This window comes from Adiantum capillus-veneris, chromosome 18 (genome assembly GCF_014529385.1).
Source record: "Adiantum capillus-veneris isolate H3 chromosome 18, ASM1452938v2, whole genome shotgun sequence".
Classification (NCBI taxonomy): Eukaryota; Viridiplantae; Streptophyta; class Polypodiopsida; order Polypodiales; family Pteridaceae; genus Adiantum; species Adiantum capillus-veneris.
In genome coordinates this window covers 91745444-91765664 of record NC_140948.1, presented here as the reverse complement: position 1 = coordinate 91765664, position 20221 = coordinate 91745444, and the positions used below count along the sequence as shown (strand labels likewise).

General features: G+C 47.6%; 5 protein-coding genes and 2 pseudogenes across 5 annotated transcripts; all 7 read right to left on the bottom strand.

Annotated features, from left to right (window-relative positions):
• Nucleotides 1-9505: 9505 nt before the first annotated feature.
• On the bottom strand, nucleotides 9506-11858 carry LOC147436024 (uncharacterized; annotated as a pseudogene).
• Nucleotides 11749-12718, bottom strand: LOC147436023 (uncharacterized). The gene has a single exon (XM_086488919.1). It carries the CDS (start codon nucleotides 12484-12486, stop codon nucleotides 11860-11862), a length of 627 nt encoding a protein of 208 aa, XP_086345045.1. The 5' UTR covers nucleotides 12487-12718; the 3' UTR covers nucleotides 11749-11859.
• A 423-nt stretch (nucleotides 12719-13141) lies between these two features.
• Nucleotides 13142-14065, bottom strand: LOC147436022 (uncharacterized; annotated as a pseudogene).
• LOC147436021 (uncharacterized) lies at nucleotides 13944-14636 on the bottom strand. Its single transcript, XM_086488920.1, has one exon. It carries the CDS (start codon nucleotides 14634-14636, stop codon nucleotides 14067-14069), a length of 570 nt encoding a protein of 189 aa, XP_086345046.1. The 3' UTR covers nucleotides 13944-14066.
• A 57-nt stretch (nucleotides 14637-14693) lies between these two features.
• Nucleotides 14694-17795, bottom strand: LOC147436019 (uncharacterized). Its single transcript, XM_086488922.1, has 2 exons — nucleotides 16999-17795; nucleotides 14694-15426 (listed from the first exon to the last, which is right to left on the bottom strand). Exons 1-2 carry the CDS (start codon nucleotides 17793-17795, stop codon nucleotides 14694-14696), a joined length of 1530 nt encoding a protein of 509 aa, XP_086345048.1.
• On the bottom strand, nucleotides 15441-16673 carry LOC147436020 (uncharacterized). Its single transcript, XM_086488921.1, has one exon. The coding sequence runs from the start codon at nucleotides 15964-15966 to the stop codon at nucleotides 15595-15597; it is 372 nt and encodes a 123-aa protein (XP_086345047.1). The 5' UTR covers nucleotides 15967-16673; the 3' UTR covers nucleotides 15441-15594.
• Nucleotide 17796: 1 nt separating the features above from the next.
• On the bottom strand, nucleotides 17797-19529 carry LOC147436018 (uncharacterized). The gene has a single exon (XM_086488917.1). The coding sequence runs from the start codon at nucleotides 18280-18282 to the stop codon at nucleotides 17797-17799; it is 486 nt and encodes a 161-aa protein (XP_086345043.1). The 5' UTR covers nucleotides 18283-19529.
• Nucleotides 19530-20221: the final 692 nt, after the last annotated feature.

Below are 20221 nucleotides of genomic sequence, written 5' to 3'. Positions count from 1 at the left end.
GGTCACCGTGGCATTGCTACCACCATGAAGGGGGTAGAGAGATACTTCTTTGGGTCGAGACTCAAAAAGGATGTGGAAAAGTTTGTGCGTAGTTGCTTGGTATGCCAGAAGGTCAAGTTTGACAGGCATAAGGCACAGGGATTGTTACAGCCTTTACCCATACCCACCCACCCCTGGGAAAGTATTGCAATGGATTTCATTTTTGATCTCCCAAGAACACAGAATGATCACGATGATTTTCCGATTACATGGCACGTCTGAGACGATTGTCTCCGACAGAGACCCCAGATTTATGAGTTTGTTTTGGAAGGCAATTTGGGAGAACATTGGCACGGAGTTGCAGTTCTCGTCATCGTTCCACTTGCAGACTGACGGGCAATTTGAGATTGCCAATTCAGTGATTTTAGATTTATTGAAGTATTGTATCTCGAATCAGAAGACTCAATGGAAAAAGAACTTACCTTTGGTGGAATTTGCCTACAATAACACGATACACTCTTCGACGGGGAAGACACCATGTGAGATTGTTGAAAGTGCTGCGAAGGTTCCATCCTTCCTGAGCACGAAGATTAGATATTTGAGCGGATGAATATTCGCGAGATTTGGATACGGCTTTTGCCAAGGTTCGTGAGACTTTACAGGAGTCTCAAGAACGACAAAAAAAGGCAGCGGATCGCCATCGTTGCGACTTGAAATTGAAGGAGGATGATTGGGTGCTCTTACGTTTTGAGAAGGCACGCCTACGAAAGGAAAAGGGAAAGGAGAGGCTTTTTCCAAAGCTTAGTATGCCATACTACGGACCTTTCCAGATAACTGAAAAGATAAATGATGTCTCCTTCCGATTGAAACTGCCAGATACTTGCAGGATTCACAATGCATTGCATGTGAGTCTCTTGAAACCTGTTAAGGGTGATGTGCATGATGATGGGGAGCTTGATGAGCAACCTGAAGTGGAAGAAAACGAGGAGATCATTGTTCCTGAACAGATTTTGGCACATAACGATACGAAGAAAGGTAAAGTCCGAAGGCGGTTCTTGGTTAAGTTCAAGAACTTTCCTGCATTTGATGCGAAGTGGATGGAGGAGGAGGACCTAGCAGATACTCCTCGGATTGTGAAACTTTACCTCCATGTTTTGGTTTAGCATAGTCTACTCCAAACGGAACCCAGAATTCAACTTGGCAGGAGATCTGGTACAGTGGGATGCACAAGAGGGGAGTCACTCCGCTCCTTTGTCAACACATGCCTCGATTTTGATACTAAAGTCACTGATGTCTCTTTGAGCTTCATGTTGGAATTAGGGTTGCAGAGAAACACACACAACTTGGAGAAGACGAAGGAAGCTCAAGGCACACAATAGAGAGTGTGTTACTTAGTGTGCAATGGAATGATGGATAGCCCTAGAGTGATGGGCGTATATACAATGCACGGGGGAAAAAACCTCCTAAAGAGGGAAAAAATGCCCCGGCGGTCCTAATGTGTTCACACACATCACTACCACATGTATATGGTAACAAATCCCCCCTGGAGTGATGGGGTGAACGAGAGCTGGCACATGAGTAAAGGGAAGTGCCATGCCCTGAGGACAGGATCAGTCCACAAAGGGGAGTAAGCCCAAAGCTTTGCGGAAAGCTTCAAGCTTCTCACGAGACAATGCCTTTGTGAAAAGATCTGCAAGGTTGTCCTGTGTTGGCACATAAGCCAAGCTGATCTCTCCTGCTGAGAGCCTCTCCTTGACATAGTGGTAATGCACCTCAATGTCCTTTGTGCGAGCATGAAAAACTGGGTTCCTCGCAATTGCCAATGCGCTCTGACTGTCAGTGTAGATAGTGTTGGCAGTGTCCTGTCCAACACCCAAATCAGCCATAAGGCGTCTGAGCCATACACACTCAACCGTAGCTTTGAAGACTGCCCTGTACTCAGCCTCACAACTCGAAGTGGCCACAGTAGGTTGCTTCTTGCTCAACCATGATATACATGAACTGCCAAGCATGAAACAAAAACCACTTGTGGACACTCGCGTGTCAAAACAACCAGCCCAATCTGAGTCCGAAAAAGCATGTAAGTCTGGCGGCAATGATCCCCCCTTGGGATAAAACAAGCCAAGATGTAAAGTGCCACTAAGGTAGCGGAAAATCCTCTTGACAGCCTGCCAATGCTTAGACCCTAGGCTATGCATAAATCTGCTGACCTGTGAGACGGCAAACTGAATATCCGGCCTCGTGTTGCATACATAAATGAGGCAGCCAACAACAGTTTGGTAAAGAGTGACATCTGCAGGATCGCCAGCATCATGTAGACTCAATTTCAAACCTGTTTCCATGGGAGTGGCAATAGGTTTGCAATCCTCAAGTCCAAACTTACATAGCAATGTCTCTATGTAACTTTTCTGACACAAGGCAACACCACCATCACACTGCTTAAACTGTATACCCAAATAATGATGCAACAGCCCCAAATCTTTCATCTTGAAAGTAGCATTCAAATCAGCCTTAAATTCAGCAATATGTCTCTCATTTGGTCCAGTGATCAACAAATCATCAACATAAAGAACCACGATGAGAAATACATCACCCTCACGCTTTACATACAATGTGCTTTCTGTTGGACTGTTACGAAAGCCTTGTTTGACCAAATGAGTGTCAGCTTTCTCATACCAAGCACGAGGAGATTGCTTCAACCCATACAAAGCCGTAATACATTTGCACACTTTGTCCTCTTGTCCTTTTATGACAAAACCGCGAGGCTGCGTTACATAAACTTCCTCAAATATGTCACCATTCAAGAAAGCAGTAACAATGTCTGATTGATGTACATCCCAACCAAAATGAGCTGCCAATGCACATAGAAAACGCACAGTAGTCATACGACAAGTGGGAGCAAAAGTCTCTTCATAATCTATGCCTTTTTGCTGTGCATAACCGTTTGCAACAAGTTGAGCCTTATGGCGATCAATCTCACCATCCGGCTTGCGTTTCAACTTGTAAACCCACTTCGTACCAATGGCATTTTTGCCAGGAGGCAAATCACATAAAGTCCATGTGTCATTTTCTATAAGTGCATCATATTCTGATTGCATGGCAGCCATCCAATTTTCTGAATTCTGTGCTTCATCAAAAGACAGAGGCTCCTCAACATCATGTAAACTAGACACAGCCAAAGCATAACAATCTGATGCATAAGATGCATGGCGAGAGCCTGAACGAGTACGACTAGACAAAGGTGCATCCAATTTACTGTCACGCAAAGTGTGCACCAGCCATTTTGGCATACCTCTAGCCTGCTCATTTTCAGCCCTTTCCTCATCAAGTACATCATGTACATCTGCATCAGTAATAGGCTGATCTAAAACATTTTCAGAAACCCCCATAAGCTGTACATTTGCCTCATTGGAACTTACATTCGTATTTCCACCATTGACAAGAGGCAACAAAGTGTCATAAATGTCCTGTGAGCTTACATTACTGTCTCTAGTACATGACAACAAGGGCTGAACAGAATCTTCCACAAACACTACATCCCGTGAAACTAGAATACGTTTTGTTTGCGGATGATACAACCTATATCCTTTGCTTTCAGCACTATAACCAACAAAAATACATTTGACAGCCTTATCATCCAATTTTCTGCGTTGCACTTGTGGCACCAAAGCATATGCCAAACAGCCAAAAACACGCATGTGCTCAATAGAAGGCTTTCTATCATGCCATGCTTCATATGGAGTAATAGACTGCAAAGCTTTCGTAGGACACTTGTTAAGTAGATAAGTGGCACACATGATGGCCTCAAGCCAAAAAGAATGCGGTAAAGCTTGACTTTTGACCATACATCGTGCCATTTCCGTCAGTGACCCGTTTTTCCTCTCAGCAACACCATTTTGCTGAGGTGTATAAGGCACTGTACATTGGTGTTTTATCCCACGACTAGCCAGAAATGCATTAAATTCATGAGACATGTACTCCCCCCCTCGATCGGAACGGAGGGTGTCCATAGTACATTTCGAGACATTTTCAGCCATAGCCAGAAATTGTTTGAAGCACATAAAAACTTCGGACTTCGCTTTAAGCGGAAATACCCATGCATGCCTGGAGTAATCATCAATGAAAGTCACGAAGTACAGGTAATTGCCCAAGGACGGAGTTTGCATGGGCCCACAAACATCACTATGCACAAGCTGCAACCTGCATGTGGCCCGAACTGAACCATTCTTTGGAAATTTAGAACGCTGCATCTTACCCAAAATACAACCTTCACAAACATGTTTGACAGGTGATTCAAGAGGTGGCAAAGAAGCAACCATATCAGATTTTTGCAAACGCAGCAAACTGGCAAAATTCAGATGACCAAAACGTGCATGCCAAAGTTTTGCATCTGAAATAGCCCTTGAATCTGCAACAGCATTTGCAAAGTTTTGTCTACACTTGTCATACAAAGTGAGCTTATACAGCCCACGGCACAAAAGGCCAGATGCAACAATTTCATCACCAAAACTGAGATCATGAACTGTACATCTGTCATCCAGAAATTTGACTACAAGTCCAAGTCTAGCAAGTGCGGATACAGACAAGAGATTCTTCTTGATCCCAGGTACATAAAGTGCATCAACAAGTGTGAAAGAACTGCCATTAGCAGCAGTAAGCACAATCTTTCCAACTCCCTGAACTGGATAAGAGGCGTTGTTGGCACAAGTGACTGAATTCCCATGAGGGACAGACTCAAGAGAGGTAAGCAATTCACGATGTGAGGTAATGTGCTTTGTAGCACCACTGTCGAAATACCACACATGTGAATCTGCAGCAACGACTGACAAGCATGCATCATGGACATCAGGATTGTAAGTGCACTCTGCGCTAAAAGCCCATTTTGCATCAACATCAGCAACACACTCTCCTTTCACAGAAGACTGAACAATGGCTGCTTTTGTAGTGGAACCAGCATTTGCAATGGAACCACCCTCTTTCTTCTTAGCCTCTTTGGCCTTCAACTTAGGACACGACTTGATCAAGTGATCATTGGCTTTACAATAATGGCAACGCATCTTCTTTTTGCCCTTATCACCAAAATTGCCAGACGAAGTACTGCCAGCAGAAGCATTAGGAACATAATTTTTGCCACTCGCAGCAGAACCATAAGAAGTGGCTGCATTGCTGTTACCACCCTTTCTTTGAGAAGCAATAAAAGCCTGTTCAACTGCACGCTGCCTAGTCCTGTTTTTTCTGGAAAGTGACTCTTGCAACAGCAATGTGCATAATGCATCAAACTTGACAACTTCAGGATTTCCTTGGGTCATCAGTCTCCAAGTACTAGCAAAAGTCTGGTAGGAATCTGGTAAGGCATCAAGAACAGTCTGCACAAGGGAACTGTCTGAAATGACTTCACCTGCAGAAATAAATTGCTCATTCATATCCTTGACACTAGCAAGGAAAGTGTCCATATCATCTTCCTCATGCATAATCTTCGACTCCAGCTCTTTACTCAGCAAAGCAATTTTAGCCTCATTGCGGCTTGCATAAAGACCTACTAGAATATCCCAAGCCTGTTTTGCAGATTTTGCTGAACGAATGTGAGGAACAATGGTGCACTTCACGGACAACGCAATCAATGCATGAGCTTGCGCATCCTTAACATCCCAACGAGCTTGTTCTGCCGTAGGCAAAACAACTCTAACAGCTGCAATCCTTGCAGCAAGACCTGCAACATCCTCAACATTGCCTACATCCTCAGAACCAGGACGTACATCAATGCCCTGCACAATGTTCCAGACACCCTTTGACACAAGAACATGTTGCATCATATAAGCCCACATAGGGTAGTTGTCCCCATCCAACCTGTCCTCAGCAGCAAACATCTTGAACACATCTGTGTTGTTGTTGTCAGCCATGGTTAATGCTGCACCTGATGTGAAAACTGCCCGAAAATAGGAGAAACGGAGCGGGAACAAACTGTGCTATATAGCACAAACCGTAGAAGACTGTAAGGCACCTGTTATGCAGAAAACGACACTGACAAAAATTCTGCACAAAAGGACGAAATAGCCTGTGCAGTAATGCCTGTAGTGGAAACGGAGGCCGAAATGAGCCCAAATCAAAATTCTGAGCAAACCAAGCTCTTTGAGCTTACCCAAAATATTTGTCGACCTGCAAACGCTCGCCAAAGCTCACTGAAATCGGAGAAAGTGAGCAGGCGTGTGCTGGAGCAGCTGGCGACTAAGCCCGGGAGGACGTGACCTGCTCTGATACCAATTGTTGGAATTAGGGTTGCAGAGAAACACACACAGCTTGGAGAAGACGAAGGAAGCTCAAGGCACACAATAGAGTGTGTTACTTAGTGTGCAATGGAAAGATGGATAGCCCTAGAGTGATGGGCGTATATACAATGCACGGGGGAAAAAACCTCCTAAAGAGGGAAAAAATGCCCGGCGGCCCTAATGTGTTCACACACATCACTACCACATGTATATGGTAACACTTCAGGGATACTGAGAGCTGACAGTATTCTGCTGGATGACTTTATGAAATGGAATTCCTGATAATGATACTGATTTGTTCTTGACTTCTTGTGAGTGCAGGAACTGATAGCCGAAATGACTGCAGCATTTTGGTCTGATTGATCTGGAATAGACATGGTTGCAATAGGGGTTAGTCAATCGGACATCGATGAGGTCCCGATTGGACCTAGATGTGATTGCTAGCTACATTGCCGATAAATCATGGTCTAAGATCCAATTGAATGTTGAATGTCATGTGATGTCCTGTGATGTCTGGTGATGTCCTGTGATGTCGTGTGATGTGACTGTCGATTTTGTACATGTGCTAGATGTGTGTTCCTAGTACGTAGGTACTAACAGTCAGTGTCTGCTAAGACGGTTTATGGCTTTTGTCGGTTTTGCAGGCGTAATCGCGGTCGATTACAATGCTTTCAAGAGGGGGGTATGTCACAAAGTGATGACATGGCGGATAGCAAAAACCCTAATTTCTGCAAACCCTAATTTCTACCAAAAACCCTAATTTCCGAAAATCGCGGAGGCTGAAAAAAAAAGATTTTTTCTTTTTTGGAAAATGATGAGCGCCGTGAATTTTGCTTTTTTTTATAAAAAAAGAGAAAAGACTCTCTAAGAGAGAGAGAGAGAACTGATGCTTTTTATTTTAAAAGCTTTTGGGGCTCTACTTTTGGGCATCCCTTGTATCTTTAAATAAGTGGTGAGGGCTTCACTTCTTAGAGCATCTGGACGCAGAGTCTGAGAGTGAAACCCTAGCCACTCTCTTGTACTTTGATTTGATTAATATAAAAAGAAATACCAAAAGGGGCGCCAGTCTTTGGGGCCAATATCTCTAGGCACGGAACTCCGCCGGGCCAGTGTACATCTATTGTGATCTGTGACTTGTTTTGAAGTGGTTATTTGGTGCTGTCGCGGTTGATTCTTGACTTGGAGTGTCCAAGTCTGTTACAGCCATTGGTACGAAGTGGGTTTACAAGTTGAAACGCAAGCCGGATGGTGAGATTGATCGCCATGCCCCGGCATTCCTAGTGTGTTCACACACATCACTACCACATGTATATGGTATCAAACACATCCCCATTGTGGGCGATATGAATCAAGGCGATGGTACGCACATAGATATCCCTCAGTCTGCCAACAACCTGCTCTTCCTCAGCACTCAAAAACCTCTACCTGCTCGGACTCGGCTGGATGTTATGATGATTCCACCTGTTTCCCAATGCAATGGTTCTATGCTCTACAAAGTTTCAGTGTTGATTTCTTTGCAGCAGAAGGAAATTCAGCTTTGGATTTGGGTGGAGATAAGAAGATTAGTATATTGTGCGACATTCTAGGTGAAGTTTTGGAAGCAACATCCGTCAATTATGTTCAACTAGATGCCAGCAATCACAATCATAACCTAAGAAGCATGGCCACTGTTGCTATCAAAGACATTGGCAAAGCTATAGTTACAGAACGTCTTGACAATGAATATAAGCTTGGATTATGTGATCTCATAACGTCAAAACAACATAATACTCATGCTGATGGTAATGTCCTTGATGAAGGTAACACGTCTGTTTCTCTCATGACCTTTTGCTCAGACACAAAGTCAGGCTTGTTTTAGCTTAAAAGAGGTTCTGGACACATGATATCTGCTCTTGAGGAGCTACTAGAAGCTCCTTTAACAGATTATGAGAGGCAGTGAGAAGAGAACATACTAAAAGATCGCCATTTGATGCAAAAGCTTGGCCTGACATCCTAAGTCGTCAGAACCAATGGAGAGCTTTCACACTCATGCATGAAGCCTAGGGGGAAGGCAATCGTTTGTGCGTTGGCTATGCTGACAGATTTGGAGTGAAGGCCTATAGATCAACATTTTGCCTAGTACCACATGCCTTCAAGATGCAATTGCAAGTGATTGCATCTGGAGTGTTGACCTTTCTTTGCGATCCCAAAGAATCTTGCGTAACACAGAAGATTACATCTGGAGAGACACCCTCATTTCGCATCCACCAAAAAAGCCTGGCACCTTAGCGCTGCGCCTATCAAGCAAATAGCGCAATCAGTGCAATTGCTAAAAATGCTTACAGTTTGCTGGCCCTGCCTCTGTTGGGCAAATCCCACAATCAATGTGCATTCCAATATAGGACATCCGAGACTTTTCTGTATGAGCATCTTGCGTAACTCAGATGATTACATCTGGAGAGACACCCTCATTTTGCATCCATGAAAACATCCCAGCATCTTAGTGCTGCGCCTATTGGGAAAATAGTGCAATCAATGCAATGGACTAAAAATGCTTAGAGTTTGTTGGCCCTGCCCCTGTTGGGAAAATCGCACAATCAGTGTGCATTCCAATACAGGACATCCGAGACACGAAGTGCTTCAAGCAATCATGTGGTTCCTTCTGAAGTACACCACATTTCAGCATTTGTGTAGTGCCATGTGCCTTGCAAACTACAAGCATAGGTGATTGCATCTAGAGAGATCCCTCGCTTTATATTCACTAAAAACAGCCCAGTGCTAGCTGGCCATTCTCCTATCAGAAAAATCTTGCAATCAGTGCATTGCAAGAATGACCTCTTGGATACAAAGCTCCTCAAGCACTTTTTGTGCATTCTGAGAGAAGTACACCAGTGTAGACCAAGGAATTCCCAAACACGGTCTCTTTTTCCAACAATCCCTAGCAAACTATCTGGAGAGAGATAGTCACTTTGCATCTGCCAAAAACAATCAAGAGCTTCTTGGCTCTTGCCTGGATTGGGCATATCGCATGATTAGTGTGTTGCAAGGGACACCCTTCCCGAGAGATTTCAGAACATGAATCTATGAACAACAATCCCTAGCAAACTATATGGAGAGAGACCGTCACTTTGCATCTGCCAAAAACAATCAAGAGCTTCTTGGCTCCTGCCTGGATTAGGCATATCGCATGATTAGCGTGTTGCAAGGGACACCCTTCCCGAGAGATTTCAGAACATGAATTTATGACCATTCCAAAAAGATACTGGAGACAAAATAAGAAATCAGCTGGCAATGAGCAGTTTGGGAAAGAAGACATCCTCTAATTTGACCCAAACCACTTTCAAAAATAGTTTGACTGATCTCGACTTTTTGCAACATAGGGCTCCACAAGAGCCCAAGAGCAAACTAGGGCCGGGTGCAGCCCCCTTGGGATGGCTTGCGGCTCCAACTGGCCCGCTCAGGGCTCTGACTGCCACCTGCACACAGCCCCCACTGTGGGACTCCTCAATGTCTGCACTCGCAACCTGTGACGACAAGGACGCAACCCCACTGTAGGCTGCTCCGAGACTTGTACCTGCGTATGAATCAGCCCTATTTTTATCGTTTGGCCGTGTCGCATTCCTTACGCTGCTTATCACCTGCGTGCCTTGCTCGTGACTACCAAGCCCTTCGAGCACCAACCGTATCAAGAAAGCTATACAATCCTCAGTGTGCCCACTCTACCTAATTGGAGGTACCATGCCCTATTTCGCATCTTTCGAAGTCGATCACTCTGATTGTTCATGCGTCTTCCTACCCCAGACAGTCTACTCGATGTTCTCTGTCTAGTCTCATTCTGGTTCAGCATAACCTGCTGCCTGGCTGTGCCCGCCAGCCGATATATACCAGTCCGTGTGATTACCAGGCCCCTCGATTCGTGTTTATCCTGCTCATCTCCTGTTCATCCAGCATGTTTTTCCCTAGGGGGAATCCATCGGCCATCTGTGGCCTGCATTCGAGTCATTACCTTCTGATCCACTAGGAGCAATACTCGTCTTTTTACCTCCTGTCTATCAAGACGGGCAAAAGACCATAATCCTTTTGGCTTAGCCTTGCACCGGCCAAGTGCATTCCCTCGTGCTATTATCTCTGCACCTCCACGCATGCATGCTGTTCCATAATTGAACGCATCCGAGTATTGGGCACCTTCTCCGGGGTCCCATATGAAGTCACTGTGCGCATTCACCTTCCCTATCAATTGAGTTCGAGGGTCAGTCATCATAACGACGAGACCTCTGTTATCCTTCCCTTCATGCCTGCCAACGGCTTTGCATGTCTTCACCATCAGCGGGCCCTTTTTGGCTCCATTGACTAACCAGTTAGGGGACTCATTAGTCCAGCAATCAGGCTGCCCTGGCCGCCTTCCGTGACTTCGATCGGCGCCCATTTCAATCAGCACCACAGTGCCTCCGCTCAGGGTGCAACAAACAGTTTCCCGACCGTCTGCATCCCTAGTCAGGCAGGTCTGAGACCCCCATCTTTCCATGCCAGCCTCAGTGCTGCCGCCCTTACATTTTTGAGAAAAAATTCGGCCCAAATTCTGTTATGTTCCCGTAACTCGCTTGACTCTCTAACCCGGACTACGGTAGTCAATGCTATTTGGGCCAGTAATAATGTCGCGCGCTGTCTCGCAGGACATGAGAGAGTGGGCATCCAGCCCTCTAAAAGCATCATGTCTGGCCCATCCGACCAGGCTCGGAGACTCCAGCTGCACTCAACCAAGCTTCGCGCATCTCTAGCCAACGGGTCCCTCGTCGAGGGTACCATAGTCGAGAACTGGCTATTCGTGTCCTCTTCAGTTCCATACAAGTTCGTCCCCGATAGGACCTGCTTCTTCCAACCGAGTTGTATCCTTATGGCGACTGACCTCTGTGGATCCGCCCCACATAGCTTAGGTCCCGCAAACAACCCACAAGACTGCTTCGAAAACATTCTCCGTCGAATCTCCATAACCCCAGCTGAGGTCCGATCACTGTGCATTACTGTTAGGTCATGCCCCCAATCTTGTCCCGCTGTTTCTTGCACATCAATGTCCGTTCGCATCAGAATCACACCCATCACCTCTGGCAACTCACTGCTCATTCCACCCGAATGCGGGGAATCTGACCACCATTTCCAAGCATCCCCACAACTCTCTTTACCAAACGTGCCCCAAACCAGTTTGCTCATAGCTGGCATTCCTGCATCCCCGACCATCCTTAGGTCAAGGCTACTCGTACCTGTACTATAACTACCATCGGTGGATGGGTTCGGCATCAAGCATGTCCCCCACCTCAGCGACATACCATTGGTTATACGCGTATCAACTAGCCCTTCCTGGCCCGCATCCCTTACATTTAGGTCGCGTCCTAGCATCACGACATCCATGCAACGCTCTAGGTTCACCGTCTCATCCTGACTTGACGGGCTGCCCAACCTCAACTCCTCGCATGCCCGAGGCATAACGCCAATGATCTCCACAGCCCCGTTCTCGGGCACAAAGGAGGCAGCCAGCTATAGTTCAACTTGCGACGCATATTTCGCCCCTTCCCCTTCACGTGGGAAGTAGGAGGCAGCAAGGTCTACCTGGTGTTTCTCTTCCGCCTCTTCATGCATTTCATTGCTGCCTCGGCATCAAACAGGTCCCCCACCTCAGCGACATACGATTGGGTATACGCGTATCAACTGGCCCTTCCTGGCCCGCATCACTTACATTCAGGTGGCGTCCTAGCATCACGACATCCATGCAACGCTCCAAGTTCACCGTCTCATCCTGACTTGACGGGCTGCCCAACCTCAACTCCTCGCATGCCCGAGGCATAACGCCAATGATCTCCACAGCCCCGTTCTCGGACACAAAGGAGGCAGCCAGCTGTAGTTCACCTTGCGACGCATATTTCGCCCTTTCCCCATCACGTGGGAAGTAGGAGGCAGCAAGGTCTACCTGGTGTTTCTCTTCCGCCTCGTCATGCATTTCATTGCTGCCCATTTCGTATGGCCCGCTGGCCACCAAATTCCCAAAGCTTGGTTTACCAGGAATACCGCAAAATTTCACATCCACCCTGTTGGCATCACCGGAGGCCTCATCCAGCCTTACATCTTGCCAATTTCCATTTTCTGGCACAAGCAACAGTCCATTCAGTCCTGCCAGCACTTGCTTCGCCCCCGTCATGCGGGGAATAGACATCAACCCGATCCGCTTGGTATTCCTCTTCGCTTTCTTCATTGGTACAATACTCACCATTTAAGTACGGCTCGCACGGCTCGCAGGCCAACAACTCGCCATCCAACAGGGCATGACTAGCACCACTTCCAGTTTCTACATCTCTTCCCCGAAATAGGCATCAACGTAGCCTGGGAACATTGCATCCAGCTTGCTCACCAATTCTTCCTCGCCCATTTCTTCCTCATAACACTTATCCACCATACTTCCTTCTCCTTCATCCACACACAAAGCATCCGTACTCATCTCACGAGAGAGAGAGAGAGAGAGAGAGAGAGAGAGAGAGAGAGAGAGAGAGAGAGAGAGAGAGAGAGAGAGAGAGAATTGTACCTGCCTTTACTTCAGAGCAGAATAGATTGCGAGAAGAGCAGGTTGAATAAAGCAGAAGAAACTCGCGTCAGGTGCAGAGAAAGAGTCAGAAAGAAAAGTCACAATCTAAAGTCGCGATCTCATTTGTGTCTTTTCGCTAACGTGGCATAGCTCTCCTTTCAGCTTTCAAAACATAGTCTTTGGGCTAACTGCCCTAAAAATTCGGCCCAAATTCTGTTATGTTCCCGTATCTCGCTTGACTCTCTAACCCGGACTACGGTAGTCAATGCTATTTGGGCCAGTAATAATGTCGCGCGCTGTCTCGCAGGACACCTTGAGAGAGTGGGCATCCAGCCCTCTAAAAGCATCATGTCTGGCCCATCCGACCAGGCTCGGAGACTCCAGTTGCACTCAACCAAGCTTCGCGCATCTCTAGCCAACGGGTCCCTCGTCGAGGGTACCATAGTCGAGAACTGGCTATTCGTGTCCTCTTCAGTTCCATACAAGTTCGTCCCGATAGGGCCTGCTTCTTCCAACCGAGTTGTATCCTTATGGCGACTGACCTCTGTGGATCCGCCCCACATAGCTTAGGTCCCGCAAACAACCCACAAGACCGCTTCGAAAACATTCTCCGTCAAATCTCCATAACCCCAGCTGAGGTCCGATCACTGTGCATTACTGTTAGGTCATGCCCCCAATCTTGTCCCGCTGTTTCTTGCACATCAATGTCCGTTCACATCAGAATCACACCCATCACCTCTGGCAACTCACTGCTCATTCCACCCGAATGCGGGGAATCTGACCACCATTTCCAAGCATCCCCACAACTCTCTTTACCAAACGTGCCCCAAACCAGTTTGCTCATAGCTGGCATTCCTGCATCCCTGACCATCCTTAGGTCAAGGCTACTCGTACCTGTACTATAACTACCATCGGTGGATGGATTCGGCATCAAGCATGTCCCCCACCTCAGCGACATACCATTGGTTATACGCGTATCAACTAGCCCTTCCTGGCCCGCATCCCTTACATTTAGGTCGCGTCCTAGCATCACGACATCCATGCAACGCTCTAGGTTCACCGTCTCATCCTGACTTGACGGGCTGCCCAACCTCAACTCCTCGCATGCCCGAGGCATAACGCCAATGATCTCCACAGCCCCGTTCTCGGGCACAAAGGAGGCAGCCAGCTATAGTTCAACTTGCGACGCATATTTCGCCCTTTCCCCTTCACGTGGGAAGTAGGAGGCAGCAAGGTCTACCTGGTGTTTCTCTTCCGCCTCTTCATGCATTTCATTGCTGCCTTGACATCAAACAGGTCCCCCGCCTCAGCAACATACGATTGGGTATACGCGTATCAACTGGCCCTTCCTGGCCCGCATCACTTACATTCAGGTCGCGTCCTAGCATCACGACATCCATGCAACGCTCCAAGTTCACCGTCTCATCCTGACTTGACGGGCTGCCCAACCTCAACTCCTCGCATGCCCGAGGCATAACGCCAATGATCTCCACAGCCCCGTTCTCGGGCACAAAGGAGGCAGCCAGCTGTAGTTCACCTTGCGACGCATATTTCGCCCTTTCCCCATCACGTGGGAAGTAGGAGGCAGCAAGGTCTACCTGGTGTTTCTCTTCCGCCTCTTCATGCATTTCATTGCTGCCCATTTCGTATGGCTCGCTGGCATCAAAATTCCCAAAGCTTGGTTTACCAGGAATACCGCAAAATTTCACATCCACCCTGTTGGCATCACCGGAGGCCTCATCCAGCCTTACATCTTGCCAATTTCCATTTTCTGGCACAAGCATCAGTCCATTCAGTCCTGCCAGCACTTGCTTCGCCCCCGTCATGCGGGGAATAGACATCAACCCGATCCGCTTGGTATTCCTCTTCGCTTTCTTTATTGGCACAATACTCACCAGTTAAGTACGGCTCGCACGGCTCGCAGGCCAACAACTCCCCATCCAACAGGGCATGACTAGCACCACTTCCATAGTCGAGAACTGGCTATTCGTGTGCTCTTCAGTTCCATACAAGTTCGTCCCCGATAGGGCCTGCTTCTTCCAACCGAGTTGTATCCTTATGGCGACTGACCTCTGTGGATCCGCCCCACATAGCTTAGGTCCCGCAAACAACCCACAAGACCGCTTCGAAAACATTCTCCGTCGAATCTCCATAACCCCAGCTGAGGTCCGATCACTGTGCATTACTGTTAGGTCATGCCCCCAATCTTGTCCCGCTGTTTCTTGCACATCAATGTCCGTTCGCATCAGAATAACACCCATCACCTCTGGCAACTCACTGCTCATTCCACCCGAATGCGGGGAATCTGACCACCATTTCCAAGCATCCCCACAACTCTCTTTACCAAACGTGCCCCAAACCAGTTTGCTCATAGCTGGCATTCCTGCATCCCCGACCATCCTTAGGTCAAGGCTACTCGTACCTGTACTATAACTACCATCGGTGGATGGGTTCGGCATCAAGCATGTCCCCCACCTCAGCGACATACCATTGGTTATACGCGTATCAACTAGCCCTTCCTGGCCCGCATCCCTTACATTTAGGTCGCGTCCTAGCATCACGACATCCATGCAACGCTCTAGGTTCACCGTCTCATCCTGACTTGACGGGCTGCCCAACCTCAACTCCTCGCATGCCCGAGGCATAACGCCAATGATCTCCACAGCCCCGTTCTCGGGCACAAAGGAGGCAGCCAGCTATAGTTCAACTTGCGACGCATATTTCGCCCCTTCCCCTTCACGTGGGAAGTAGGAGGCAGCAAGGTCTACCTGGTGTTTCTCTTCCGCCTCTTCATGCATTTCATTGCTGCCTTGGCATCAAACAAGTCCCCCGCCTCAGCGACATACGATTGGTTATACGCGTATCAACTGGCCTTTCCTGGCCCGCATCCCTTACATTCAGGTCGCGTCCTAGCATCACGACATCCATGCAACGCTCCAAGTTCACCGTCTCATCCTGACTTGACGGGCTGCCCAACCTCAACTCCTCGCATGCCCGAGGCATAACGCCAATGATCTCCACAGCCCCATTCTCGGGCACAAAGGAGGCAGCCAGCTGTAGTTCACCTTGCGACGCATATTTCGCCCTTTCCCCATCATGTGGGAAGTAGGAGGCAACAAGGTCTACCTGGTGTTTCTCTTCCGCCTCTTCATGCATTTTATTGCTGCCCATTTCGTATGGCCCGCTGGCCACCAAATTCCCAAAGCTTGGTTTACTAGGAATACCGCAAAATTTCACATCCACCCTGTTGGCATCACCGGAGGCCTCATCCAGCCTTACATCTTGCCAATTTCCATTTTTGGCAGAAGCATCAGTCCATTCAGTCCTGCCAGCACTTGCTTCGCCCCGTCATGCGGGGAATAGACATCAACCCGATCCGCTTGGTATTCCTCTTCGCTTTCTTCATTGGTACAATACTCACCATTTAAGTACGGCTCGCACGACTCGCAGGCCAACAACTCCCCATCCAACAGGGCATGACTAGCACCACTTCCAGTTTCTACATCTCTTCCCCGAAATAGGCATCAACGTAGCCAGGGAACATTGCATCCAGCTTGCTCACCAATTCTTCCTCGCCCATTTCTTCCTCATATCACTTATCCACCATACTTCCTTCTCCTTCACCCACACACAAAGCATCCGTACTCATCTCACGAGAACGAGAGAGAGAGAGAGAGAGAGAGAGAGAGAGAGAGAGAGAGAGAGAGAGAGAGAGAGAGAGAATTGTACCTGGCTTTACTTCAGAGCAGAATAGATCGCAAGAAGAGCAGGTTGAATAAAGCAGAAGAAACTGACGTCAGGTGCAGAGAAAGAGTGAGAAAGAAAAGTCACAATCTAAAGTCGCGATCTCATTTGTGTCTTTTCGCTAACGTGGCATAGCTCTCCTTTCAGCTTTCAAAAAATAGTCTTTGGGCTAATTGCCCTAAAAATTCGGCTGAAATTCTGTTATGTTCCCGTATCTCGCTTGACTCTCTAACCCGGACTACGGTAGTCAATGCTATTTCGGCCAGTAATAATGTCGCGCGCTGTCTTGCAGGACACCTTGAGAGAGTGAGCATCCAGCCCTCTAAAAGCATCATGTCTGGCCCATCCGACCAGGCTCGGAGACTCCAGTTGCACTCAACCAAGCTTCGCGCATCTCTAGCCAACGGGTCCCTCGTCGAGGGTACCATAGTCGAGAACTGGCTATTCGTGTCCTCTTGAGTTCCATACAAGTTCGTCCCCGATAGGGCCTGTTTCTTCCAACCGAGTTGTATCCTTATGGCGACTGACCTCTGTGGATCCGCCCCACATAGCTTACGTCCCGCAAACAACCCACAAGACCGCTTCGAAAACATTCTCCGTCGAATCTCCATAACCCCAGCTGAGGTCCGATCACTGTGCATTACTGTTAGGTCATGCCCCCAATCTTGTCCCGATGTTTCTTGCACATCAATGTCCGTTCGCATCAGAATCACACCCATCACCTTTGGCAACTCACTGCTCATTCCACCCGAATGCGGGGAATCTGACCACCATTTCCAAGCATCCCCACAACTCTCTTTACCAAACGTGCCCCAAACCAGTTTGCTCATAGCTGGCATTCCTGCATCCCCGACCATCCTTAGGTCAAGGCTACTCGTACCTGTACTATAACTACCATCGGTGGATGGGTTCGGCATCAAGCACGTCCCCCACCTCAGCGACATACGATTGGTTATACGCGTATCAACTAGCCCTTCCTGGCCCGCATCCCTTACATTTAGGTCGCGTCCTAGCATCACGACATCCATGCAACGCTCTAGGTTCACCGTCTCATCCTGACTTGACGGGCTGCCCAACCTCAACTCCTCGCATGCCCGAGGCATAACGCCAATGATCTCCACAGCCCCGTTCTCGGGCACAAAGGAGGCAGCCAGCTCTAGTTCAACTTGCGACGCATATTTCGCCCTTTCCCCTTCACGTGGGAAGTAGGAGGCAGCAAGGTCTACCTGGTGTTTCTCTTCCGCCTCTTCATGCATTTCATTGCTGGCTCGGCATCAAACAGGTCCCCCGCCTCAGCGACATACGATTGGTTATACGCGTATCAACTGGCCCTTCCTGGCCCGCATCCCTTACATTCAGGTCGCGTCCTAGCATCACGACATCCATGCAACGCTCCAAGTTCACCGTCTCATCCTGACTTGACGGGTTGCCCAACCTCAACTCCTCGCATGCCCGAGGCATAACGCCAATGATCTCCACAGCCCGGTTCTCGGGCACAAAGGAGGCAGCCAGCTGTAGTTCACCTTGCGACGCATATTTCGCCCTTTCCCCATCACGTGGGAAGTAGGAGGCAACAAGGTCTACCTGGTGTTTCTCTTCCGCCTCTTCATGCATTTCATTGCTGCCCATTTCGTATGGCCCGCTGGCCACCAAATTCCCAAAGCCTGGTTTACCAAGAATACCGCAAAATTTCACATCCACCCTACTAGCGTCACCGGAGGCCTCATTCTTGCCAATTTCCATTTTCTGGCACAAGCATCAGTCCATTCAGTTCTGCCAGCACTTGCTTCGCCCCGTCATGCGGGGAATAGACGTCAACCCGATCCGCTTGGTATTCCTCTTCGCTTTCTTCATTGGTACAATACTCACCATTTAAGTACGGCTCGCAGGCCAACAACTCCCTATCCAACAGGGCATGACTAGCACCACTTCCGGTTTCGAGCATCTCTTCTTCCCCGAAATAGGCATCAGCGTAGCCAGGGAACATTGCATCCAGCTTGCTCACCAATTCTTCCTCATAACACTTATCCACCATACCTCCTTCTCCTTCGTCCACACACAAAGCATCTGTACTCATCTCACGAGAGAGAGAGAGAGAGAGAGAGAGAGAGAGAGAGAGAGAGAGAGAGAGAGAGAGAGAGAGAATTGTACCTGCCTTTACTTCAGAGCAGAATAGATTGTGAGAAGAGCAGGTTGAATAAAGCAGAAGAAACTGACGTCGGGTGCAAAGAAAGAGTGAGAAAGTGGAAGAAAGAAAAGTCACGATCTAAAGTCTCGATCTCATTTGCGTCTTTTCGCTAACGTGGCATCGCTCTCCTTTCAACTTTCAAAAAATAGTCTTTGGGCTAACTGCTCTAAATATGCATGATGGTAATCTTGCTTCAATTCAAAATCTCATGGTTTATGTAGTATGAATGCATCTCTAATTTCTAATGGGCAATAAGATAAAGTATTAATTATGGAAAAGAGCTATACATATTATTAACACATGACAATAGGGGAGAACAAGCATCTCCAATGTAGCTCTAATTAGCAATGGAGCGATACAGTTCTGCACTTCCAAAATTCTCATGTAACATAGGGCCAAGAAACAAGAAAAATACCCTAATCATGCCAAATGGGATTGTAATTTAGTCGTTAAGGTGGTTGCATGTGTGCATAACGACCCAAGTTCATTACCCAACAATATAGCTGTATTTTTTAAGAAATCTTTATCATTCAAAACTCCTATGGCAACGGATTAGAAGAAAAAAGATACAGAGAAAGGACTTTTGGAGAGGGGCAAGTCAAGATACTCCCAATTACATTCATGTCCATGATAGACAAGCAATGTTGTTGATGCCAATTGCATTCATGTCCATAATAGACAAGCATTGTGGCTAATCCTGTTTGCCTTCATGTCCACAATATAGAAGCATTATATTAACCTCATTTGCATTAATGTCCATAATATAGAAGCATTGTTACCATGCTACCCTTGATCATCTCAGGGGCGAGAAATAGGCATAAGTGAGTAGAAGATATTGTTGCCACTCAACACTGCACCTGGGTGGGAATTGTAGTAGACACATTCGAGAAGGATGTCATTAAACTCGAGGGTGACGCTGTCACGGTAGAACTTCTTCGCCTCCCAACCGTTGTTGGACACTTTGGCCTTACATGACCCAAAGACCTCTTGCATGAAGTGGCCGGGCTGGAGTGTGAAAACATCCTCGGTAACCATATTGATGGCGTTCATGCAGTCCTGCTTGGCGAGGCCCACGTGGGCTTTGTCGCAATTGAGTTGGGCGTTGACGACGGAAGGGATTGCTGTGCAGGCAACCAGGAAGACGAAGAGCAAGGAGGCCTCCAACTTCCCCATTCTGCAGAACAGAAGAGAGGATCGCTTGTGTGCGCGTCTGTGGGGTTTTACGCTGGTGTCCTTCCGAGGGAAGTCGAAACGCTGTCGTTTCATTTCCTAATTTCATACAGTAGAAAATTTACGGTTTTTGGATATCTCTCTCGTCCCACATCTTGAGCTTAAATCTCATCTTGATCCGTAAGGTCCCTCGGAACTTTTCCCGCAACCTTCAATTCATGAATATTCTAGGTAGGTACACACTGGTAGGTTCTTCAATTTATTGGCTGAAATCTGTCCAGATGCCATTCGGTGAGTTATCCATCAAAAGGGAGATGCTTAGAC